General features: G+C 40.5%; 1 protein-coding gene across 1 annotated transcript; it reads left to right on the top strand.

Annotated features, from left to right (window-relative positions):
* Positions 1–6782: 6782 nt before the first annotated feature.
* LOC131061305 (uncharacterized) lies at positions 6783–8366 on the top strand. Its single transcript, XM_057994919.2, has 2 exons — positions 6783–6899; positions 7071–8366. Exon 2 carries the CDS (start codon positions 7419–7421, stop codon positions 8148–8150), a length of 732 nt encoding a protein of 243 aa, XP_057850902.1. The 5' UTR covers positions 6783–6899; positions 7071–7418; the 3' UTR covers positions 8151–8366.
* Positions 8367–11044: the final 2678 nt, after the last annotated feature.

The raw sequence follows: 11044 nt of genomic DNA, 5'->3' as shown, positions 1-11044 counted from the left end.
ACACCACCGTGCGTTGGGGCCACCGGCGGTGGATGCCACCGTGCGATGGTCACCGCACATGCCACACGCCAACCGCACACGCCACACACCAACCGCACGCGCCAACCGCCAACTACACACCGCCCACCGCCAATAAAACCCCGCCCGCGTCGAACACTTCCGTAGCCTGCACAATGCCGAAGCCGCACACTCCTGCAGCCTCCATGCGCAGTCGCACAGCCTCCACCCGCAGCCGCACAGAGACGCACAACCGCGCAGCCGCAGCCGCAGCCGGCACAAGCCCGCACGCACCAAGCCGCACGAGTCTGTGCCGATTATGGGCAGATCGTTTTTTTTTTTTTTTTTGGAAAAAAACAAAAGAAAGGGGGTTATAAAAGTGGAATTGAAGAAGTAATCTGTACTAATGGACACAAACAGGAACAAGGCAGATTGGCGAAAGCGGTTGTAGCCGTTAGAAGATAAGTTGCAGGGAGGGCAAAAAGGAACCAGTGCAGACATAGGCAAACAGATTCTACCATCTGGGGTGCGCATTGCAGGTAGTCTCGATATGAGCACCAGTCAAAAAAGCAAGAGGCATCATCCCAAACCCTTGGCGACAAAGGACAGAGATGACATAACGAGAGATAATGTTATGTTCGAGGGTTTGAATGGAATCGATTGTCGGAACTGGTGGGCAAAGACACCTTCGGATGATTTAATAAAGAAGAGCCTTCGCCAGGCACAAGTACACTGGGCAGTCCAGATGCTAGTTTTTTTGATAAAAGACTTTGAGGTGGTTTTGCGTGCCATGATTGGCACTTATGACAAACATCGCCACCAGTCGGTATTTGATTATCAACATCAAAGGATAACAGTGTCATTCACGACAGACGAGTTCACTAGGGTATTTGGCATACCAGGGATAAAAGGAAAGAAGATAGACACCTCCCAGAAAATATCCCTCGAGAATCGTGCTACACTGCTCTAGTTGATGTTGCGCGATAACCTTACCCAGGCCGAGAAAGATAGCCTCAAGAGTGTAGGCAAGAGTCGGGGAGTGAAGAAACAATTTTTCGCCAAGGGAGTATGGCAATGCCTATTGTCGGTGGTGAAGAGTCGCCTCACAGGTGCCACTCGTGTGTCGAACATAGCCATTGCACAGATAGTATTAATGAACGGGTTGCACAATGGAGTGGTATATGATTGGGCGTCACTATTGGCGGATAGGATGGACGAGTTCATGACACTGTAATATAAGAAATTCTACATGCCACATCACGCCATTGGATTATTCCTGGACGCAGTCCGCACACAGATCACCCCTGGCTCACAACCATTGGAGCCACAGGCCCGTGTTGCACCAGACTAGCCGCCCATATTCTACTCGTCACACTTAGACGTCTTGGCACATAGCACGGAGGCACGTTTGGGCACAAAACGAAAGAAGGCCACCATGTCCGATACGGAGTCCGACACATAAGAGTCTGAGGCTGAGGATGCAGACAGTGGCAGGGAGGAATCCACATACACCTCCCAGGTAAGCGGGGGGAGTTTTTGACTGACAGGGAGAAGGGGCGACCAGTTGCCTGAAGAAGGGGTAGTGGAGTCTGTAGGTACAGTAGGGTCTACTGTAGCATCAGAGGTGCAGGTCCACTTTACACCAGCCCGCTTACTAGAGACTTGTCAGTTGGCGGTGCCGCGGTGCTTCGGGACAGTGAGTGTAGTTACCATGGTACCAGTTCCTAGTTTCGGGCAGCCTCGGGCGATGATAGCCATGACACCACCACAGGGGGAGACCTTGGCAAGTGCAGAGGCTTCCATGGTGCATGAAGTACCATATGTGGCAGGACAAACTATGCCAGGGTTACCTGAATATATGCAGGAGGCAATGATGACAACAGACACTCTTCATGATGACCTCACTAGCTGGTTGAGCCGTTACCAAATGGCACCCATGGCACCGGGAGAGGCCACTTTATCCCTAGGGCGAATCGCGTATTCCTTGGATGTCATTGATCTCGAGGAAGGGAGTTCCCCGAGCAGCATGGCAGTTCAGAGGGTTGCTTCACCCCCGGCGGTGGTAGTAACCAGTCCGTACAGAGCAGAGGAGGTGCCAGTGGGAAGTCAGCAGGGTGCAGAGTTGGAGCAGTTTATTACTGAGATGACTTTGGGAGCACAGCGGCTTGTGTCATCTGCCACGCTCCAGGGCAATGCGACCATGGTTGAGCAGATGGAAGGGTTGTTGACCTTTGTCCACACGGGATGCTGAGCTGAGTTTGAGAGGTGTTTTGAGCGTGCCGGGTGGCCAGACACGGAGAGCCTGACGATGCTGGAGGCTTGGCGCCTCACTGAGGGGGTTGGCGAGACCCAAATGCAGTCATTGGTGAGAGAGGTAGAGTAGGCTTTCCGGGAAGGTTATCTGGAGCTTCGGAGGTCACAACAGATGGCAACTACAATTGAGGCTTTGAGGGTGGCAGCAGTCACAACTTGGGAGGAGCTGGCTACCAGGTTCCACGAGCTCGAGGCTACCATGGCACAGAACCAGGCATCGGTGGACATCTTAGTAGCAGAGAAGTCCGCCTTGCTGACACAGTTGGAGGAGGAGAGGGCCTCGAGGGAGTTGTTGGAGACTCGGTTGGTCAGTGCCCTGGAAAATGTGGACAAGAAGGATAAGGAGGTGCTCGAGGCAGCCTACATGGTAAAGACTGCTATGGAGCGGCAGATGGTCACGGAATGGGATCTCAAGAGGAGGACGGAGCAGGTGTATGAGCTCTGGGGACGCTTGGCGTCCACTGCTACACCACCACCGGTGCCTTCTTCATCAGGGACGCCTTCTGCACTTCCTTAGTTTTTTTTCTTCTTCTGGATTTTGCGAGCTCCATGTATTCTCCATTTTGTTGTAAGTCGCCTGGAGACAACTTTTCTTTTTGGGGGGGGATGATGTTAGCCGCATTATTGTATATGGGAATACGAATAGTTAATTAAGTCGTAAATTAGGTTTGTTAGTTGGCACCCGAGGGGTGGCAGTTGCGATGCGACGGTTGGCACCCGCACCCCCTCGGTATCTATATATACTCATCATTGTAACTTGTAAAGGACACACGAATTATGAATATGATTACATATCTGATACTTGTCTGATATCTATGGCATTGTTCTGCATTACATACTTCTTGCTTTAAGTATTCACCCAAGAGGGCAAACAAAAATATTAATAAAAAATAGAAATAAATATACAAACATAGCACTATCACACTTGCCAAAAATCTTGCAAGAGAAAAGAGAATACTAAAACTTTCAACTGAGAGGTCCATATACACACTACACCACTTGAATTTATTTATATCGATTAACTTAATTAATGCATTTCCAACATTATGCAAAGTATCAACTTTCTCTAGATTCACCCTCCCACTCTTAACCATGTCATAAATAAAATAGTATTGGACATTTATGTACTTCATCCTCGCATGAAAAGTTAGCTTTTGGCTAGACATATATTGTACTCTAAAGCTTAGATAGATCCTTGACTTTATTCCACATATAAACATAATCCCTCAAGATAGATAGCCTCTTTAAAGCACGAGTAGCTATTGTGTCTAGAGTGAACAATGTCTTATTGTTGAGTAGCTACCATGTACCACCAAAAATTTAAGACATCTACTAGTGGAATGAAGTTATACTGTGTTGTAGCCAACTAAGGATTCCATCCTTTATTTTTTTCCATATATAATTTTTTATGTAATCATTGTTTATTCTTCATAAATGTATACATATTTTCATGTGTGAATCTATGTTTCAAGGTGTTGTTTGAGATAACCCCTGTTACGTGGTATAAAAGTAGGCGTATCTTGTGTGTGTAGAAATATCACCAAACAATGAGACAATTTGCATCATGAACTTGAGGTTGTGCATTCAAAAGTGAAAGAAAAATCATTGATTTGAGGTATATTTACACCAAAAAGTTCTATGGTAAGTGAAGAGAAATTTAAGATGTCTACATGAAGAAACCATGGTGGTAGAAACGTCATACTATTAAAAAGGGGGTTTAGAGCCTTACAAAGGCAAATTACTACAATCCAAGAATATGAAGAAGAGGCTTTGAACTAAGAAAGAGAGATGATGGAGAAGAAGAGCCTAATAAATCCAAGATGATGAAGGCCATAAAAAAGATTGGAAAAAGGCCAAAGATAACTTTATATCTACATATTCAAGTTCTCTCAATTCTAAAGAACTAGTAGATTAGATAAATGACATGGAATAATAAATATTTAAATATGAAAAAACCAAAGATCCTAAGAGGGTCAAATATTTTACCAAGACTATGTTGGCATTTGGTGGAAGGAGGTCTATCTAGAGAGAAATCGAAGAGAAAAAGAAAAGATAACTAGATGGGATCTAAATAGATAACTTAAATTACAATAGAATATGAGTAGGAACTCTTGAAGAAGATGCAAATTTTGAGGTAGATGAATATAATAATCAAAGAATACATTGAATATTTTTACAAAGTTATCATTAGAGTAGGCTACACAAAGGCTAATAAACTAGGTATATCGATGCATGGAAACTCAATATCCAAGACAAATTAAGCCTAGTTATATTGACAACTATTGAAAATGCATACCCATTTGCAACAAAGGTAAAAGATAAGTTGAACAAAATATTTGAGAGAAAGTAAAGAATCAAGGAAGAGGATAGTGTCAAACATTCCCTAATCTGCCTTGAACATTTTTGAAAAGCTTTAGGTTTAAGTATTCAATGACAAGAGATATGATGCTAAAGATAATCTTTCCTCCTTAAATTGGGTTGGTTAGATTCTTTAGGTTAGAAAGAGATTGATTATGGGGAGGTTTTTAGATTTATTGGCATTCCCTTTACCATTTAGGTCTCTTTATTACTTTATGATAGGTTGTTATATCCAAAATTAAAAAAAATTCTAGCCTACTAGATTATGAAACCTCTCTTTGTTGGCTTGTAAATTTTAGGTGTACTCTAAAATATTGGTTGCTACTCATGTGTATTATTCATCTTGTTGGGTTCCTTCTAATGATTCCTATTTAAAAATAAAAAACCTTCTTAGAGACTTTGTTTGGGCCCCTTTTAATGGCGACAAAGGCTTTAATTATGCGACTTGGAAAATTATTGTATTCCTCATGGTTTTGGGGCTTTAGGATTATTCTTAGTCTACCATCAAGGTTTAATACTTGTGCTAAATGAATTATTGGGGCCTTACAAGGTGAAGATGCCTATAAACTCCCCATTCAACATTGCATTTCATCTAAAGCACCCTTTGGGTGTCTGGCACAAAAAAATCTTGGGCATTATGTACTATAGCCCTAGAAGCTTAGACTTCTTCATGACTTCTTCAAGCCACTAAAAACTAGATCATTTTCATGGCATATGATTTTGTTGGAAGATTGGCCTTGCATCCCTTTCAAATTTACCTAAATTTGGCATGCTTTCAAGGAAGAGAATCTTTTTAGGATTTGAAAAGACATAAATTTTGTTATTTTTAATAGTTGTATAGTTATATTCATTTTTCGCTTTACACTAAAGCTATGATTTGCTCTGATGCACTTATACAAATTTAGGTGCAAGTGAACAAAGTTGAACTTGAAGTTGTTTATTTGTAAGTGCTTTTAGATAATTAGGGTAAGGCCCTTTGTATGGTTCCTAGAGTCTCATCTCCCTTTGCCTCTTATAGGGATCATTCCCCTCTATGTAGGGGTAGAGGTGGATGTAGCTAGCTTGCTAGATGAGATCATGTTTCCTAGTCACATGGCTCTCAATCACTTTTTAGATGAGTTAGGGATCATGTTGTCCACGAATGGTCTCAATCTTCTCACTCATCATTGACCTCTTGAGATGGGTGTAGTGCTCCTAACTGGCTAGATTTTGACAAGTTTCCTTGCATGGATCTAGCAAATTCTCTTGTTTGTGTCCAATAACTTGTAGATGAACACAGTTGAACTTGAAGTTGTTTATTTTTAAGTGCTTTTAGATAATGAGGGTAAATCCCTTTGTATGGTTCCTAGAGTCTCATCTCCCTTTGCCTCTTATAGGGATCATTCCCCTCTATGTAGGGGTAGAGGTGGATGTAGCTAGCTTGCTAAATGAGATCATGTTTCCTAGTCACATGGCTCTCAATCACTCTTTAGATGAGTTAGGGATCATGTTGTCCACGAATGGTCTCAACCTTCTCACTCATCATTTACCTCCTGAGATGGGTGTAGTGCTCCTATCTGGCTAGATTTTGGCAAGTTTCTTTGCATGGATCTAACAAATTCTCTTGTTTGTGTCCAATAACTTGTAGATGAAGATCAAGAAGAGGATGGTGCTCTCATTGGTTGGGAACTGATTATTGATGGTTCCTTCCCTATTGATGTATGAGAGGTAAACTAGATGACCGTGACTCTCTAAATGGTATAACTCTCACCACCTAATGATTTATTGATTCTTGTTATTTGAGCTTATCCTTATTAGATTTTGTTTTGTTGTTTGTTTCATCTTCATATTTGAACTAAACCTTATATAGATTGTAAAAATTTATAAATAATATATTTCACTCTTTTTAATATATAAAATATAATAAAACTACTATACATTAAAAGAAACAAAGTTCCCATATTAGAAATATAGAGATCGTTGCAAAGGAGAGAAACTACATATTTACCCTTATGTCATGTATCAATAATAGGGCCGCCCTAACTTTCTCAAACCTAGTTGCATAATCAAATAAGAGGTAATGCTAAATTTCTGAGCATGCAATAAAGTGTCAACGAGGCTCTTGCGCACACATCCGATACCGGTTTGCTTCCTCCACTGCACACACACGGCGGTAAGGATGATTAGAAGCCCAACAACCAGCTAGCGAAGTAGGGAAGAATATAAGCCTAACAACAATACGACGAGGTAAGGTAGGTTAAAAGCTAGCTGTTCCACCGGCATAGATAGTAGGGGCATAATAGAATAATAGGCCTAACAAGGCCCTTTACTTCATTTCCTTTATCTTTTTATCGCATTGATTTCTTGCAAAAGATAAAACATAAATAAACACTGTTTACGCATAAAGGAAAGGCTAAATGTAGGGGCGGAAAAGGAAAAATATAATAAATGTGAAAGTAGCATCATCGGATTTGCTACTTGAATGAAGTCCAAAGAAACCAGAAATCCAACTTTGGCCAAAAGATCACGGCCAAGGCGGGCCGAGGAGCAGAGCACTATCAATAAGGGCACTCTCGCTGATAGTCTCTAAAACACGCCAAACAACAGGTATTTCTGTCACCAGATCTGGATTTCTCCTCAAATTTGGGTCGTTTTTGTGTTGCCCATAAACCATAAGGGAGTTAAAAATCAGTCAAAATAACTGTCTACCGGATTCTTCTGTGGGTTAGTGATCAAGGCATCTAGGTATACGGTAAGCTGCATTTCTAATAATGGGTGCCAGAGAATTTAATGTCCCTCCGATGGATTTGGGTGGTGGCATCCCTGTGTCACAGCCCAGAAGGTCTATAAACCCTCCATTCCAACCCCAGGTGAGGCCCCCTGTTAGCACAAATCTTCATTTTATGTCGTTTGACGTTGGATCTGCGCCTACATCATTTGCACCCCCTCCTGCTTATTCCAGAAACAGTTTTGGAGCCTTCGAAGACGAGCCTCCTTTACTGGAAGAACTAGGTATCAATACCCGCCTCATAACAAAGAAGACCCTAAACCTTCTGAATCCCATCAGGGTTAATCCCAATTTGCATGAGAATGCAGACCTCTCGGGCCCATTTCTATTCTGTATTGCATTTGGGATCTTTCAGCTTCTGGCAGGGAAGCTTCATTTTGGGGTGATTTTGGGCTGGATTACCGTGGCTTCGCTATACCTCTATGTTGTATTCAACATGTTGGCAGGGAAGAATGGCAGCTTGGATCTGTACCGGTGTCTTAGCTTGGTGGGTTACTGTATGTTGCCCATGGTGATTTTCTCAGCACTCGCTCTCTTTGTCCCACATCAAGGGGTTGTAATGTTTGTCATGGCAGCGGTTACTGTGGTTTGGTGCACGAGGGCATGCAGCAACTTGCTGCTTGTTCTTGCATCTCATGGAGATGAACACCACAAATTGGTGGCGTATGCATGCGGCTTGATCTACATGTTGTTTTCTCTCCTGGTGATTTTCTGAGAGAGGTATTACTGTTTTTGATAAAGCTTCACAAATTTATCACAGCAACTGCTTGGTAAAGTTGCCATTGTATTTTTAGGGATTTTGTTGAAAAGGATCTACGATGAAGCCTTTATATCGTTTGGAAGAAAATTTCTAAAAGTTTGACAGAGTTTATGTTTTACTTCAAGAACTTTCATGTGTTTTGATCATTAAATTCTTTAAGATTTGACATGAGTAATTTTGGTCGTTCCAATTACTTATTAATATAATTTGATTTATAATTTTTGTTTGCTTAAAATGAAAATAAATTTAACCTTAGAAGAAAATTACCTTAACATTCTCTTATCTGTTATGGATGCTTTTGTTTATAAGAGCTGTATTGTTTTGAACTCCTTTGTAAACACTAAATCCTGTTTGAATGTGATGTGCTATGTATTTTTCCCAGTGCTTTGCACAAAGCAGACTAGTCCACAAAAAGATGTATGGAGCGAGAATGATAAGAGCATGTTGAACAGTTGAGCTAATTGTAGCAAAATAATATGCCTAATGGGTTCTTGCAATATGTAGAATTTTATGTGAAAAATGGCAGCATTATTTTTCTATCTATAATTTATCCAAGTTCCTACCTTGCTTATAATCTATGCAATTGTTGTGATGGAAAATTGTATTTTGGTTATGAATGTTATACCGGCATACTTTTCAGAGTCTTTTCGAGGCTTTGGTGGTAATTTCTGATCATAAGTATTGAAGATAGAGGACATCCAGTCAGTGTGTCTAACAGTGCCCTAGGAATAATCTAGCAAGTAGAGTTTTGTTTTCTTGATCTAGTATATATGTAGTTTTTTGATTAACTCAATGAGTCTTTAAGCACACATTTTTTTTTAACACACAATGAATCTAGTTGCAGGAATTCAAAATTTTTGTGGAATATATCTTTCCGTTTCATTAAAATAACAAGACAGGCGGTTCTTTACAGACACAAAGCTCAGTCATAAAAATATTTTTTTGTTTTAAGAAACCAAAACAGGAAGTAGCAGCAGTTGAAACACCTCCAAAGCCAAAAGCTATCCAGCATCTGCTCCCCCAATAGTTAAAGTTGACAATAAATTGGTAACAGCTTCATCCTGGGATGATGCATCTAGTCTGGCTGATAAAGTTTGAGTACAAAGTCTCTTGCAGTTCGAGACTCTCAGCGAGTAGGATAGTAGGCGACAAGCTTAGAACAAGCAATGTAAGATGTATCAATCTCAGAATTTTCTTTGTTGAAGTTCAAAATTTTTATATGTAAGCAAAGCCATGCTGAGTTGATTTCATATTGATAAATATTAAAATTCCATTAAGGAGACATGAGAGTCTTTGAACTGGCAGGAGCATCTTCAACAGATCTCATGGTGTAAAGGACACATGGAATTGAAATAATCTTCAAATTCATGCTTCAGGAGGTAAAATATACAATCATAAGAAATGTAGGGAAATGATTTCATTCAAAACACACTATTGATGGAGCCTGCTCAAAATGCCCTTACAAAAAGACTTGGGGTTTTACCATTATAGGGTATGTAGGATCAATACTATACTGTTGAAAGTTGAAACCAACCATATTTTGTAACTCTACAAATTGTTTGCTCAAGAGGGTGGGTTCTTAAACAAATTCTTTGCAACTCCAATACATACTCTTGCCATTATATAAGACATTTGATAAAGAAAAGAAAGCTTCCTTGAACTAGGAAATTGATCAGGAAAACATCCACAAAAATGTCAACAAAAGAGTTACCTAATGGAGAGATTGCCTTTCCTGAAGGGGAATTTATTCTGGTAAATCTATGCAGGAGAAACAAGGGTAATAGAATCCTAAGTGCAATATGAATAGAATGAATTGCACACTCACAATATAACATGATTATTTACCTTGGGAAACCTTATTGGGAAAAAGCCCAGCAAAACATTATTTTCTTACTAACTGAACCCATGGGTGAGTATTTATCAGCACATCACTCTAGAAGCTGCTAAATGGTATTATGATACAATTGGTATAAATTATGGCCAAAAAGCCACCTATATCGGCCCAAAATGTTTTTACAGGAGCAGGTAGCTCCCCAAACCTACACATGATCCCTCATATTCTCTAGCTGGGTTGCAGCCTTGGGCCCGACAAGGTATGGTGGTGTCTAGAACACAGTATACGGCACATACAACTTTGTGGGAAATCGTGTTTTCAAGGATTGTAGTTCATATTTTCTAATAATATCTTCTTTCAGGTCTCGTCTACCCTTACATTAAGTTTTGGATTCTCTTGGAAGTGTTTAGGCTTTTTGCTTGGATGTCTCAGATTCTCAAGAATTTTGCCGAGCCTTGATTGTTGTTGGGTGTGGGTGTACCTTCTAGTTATTATTCCGGTTCAATGCTGCCTAATGACTACACAATAAAGGAGCTACTACTTTGGCGTATAACTTAGGCCTAGAAGGTCCTAAGAGCTCACTTGAGGTGCAACAGCTCCCTGACATCCTCACCTGTTGTTGGTCTGAATAAAAGGAGGTATTAAAGTGACACATTTAATAGTTAATTGTGGTTTGGAAATATTTGTGTGGATGTTACATTTACTCATATAGATATGCTTATAACAGAATATACATCCATTCATTCTCAAGATCAATGATAATTCATTCTTAATGATTTTTCCTGTGCAGATATTTATTTTGCCTTATCAATATTTTCTGGTTAATAATTATAGTTTAAATTCTTGCCTAATTGAGTACAAATCCTGAAGGGCACTATGCATGCGAGAATGATAATTCTGTGCCAATGATTGAGATGGTCTTCCTTCAAGGACAAAAGTAGATGGCAGTGGATGAGAAGAAGAAGAGTTAAGATGGTCATCCAGGACCTTCATTCCTTAGTTGATGCTGTTTTTC

Source organism: Cryptomeria japonica, chromosome 11, assembly GCF_030272615.1.
Source record: "Cryptomeria japonica chromosome 11, Sugi_1.0, whole genome shotgun sequence".
Lineage (NCBI taxonomy): Eukaryota > Viridiplantae > Streptophyta > Pinopsida > Cupressales > Cupressaceae > Cryptomeria > Cryptomeria japonica.
This window is presented reverse-complemented; position numbering and strand designations above follow the sequence as displayed.

Excerpts from the sequence above, each read along its gene's own strand:
- LOC131061305 (XM_057994919.2), top strand. The coding sequence starts at position 7,419 with ATGGGTGCCAGAGAATTTAATGTCCCTCCGATGGATTTGGGTGGTGGC.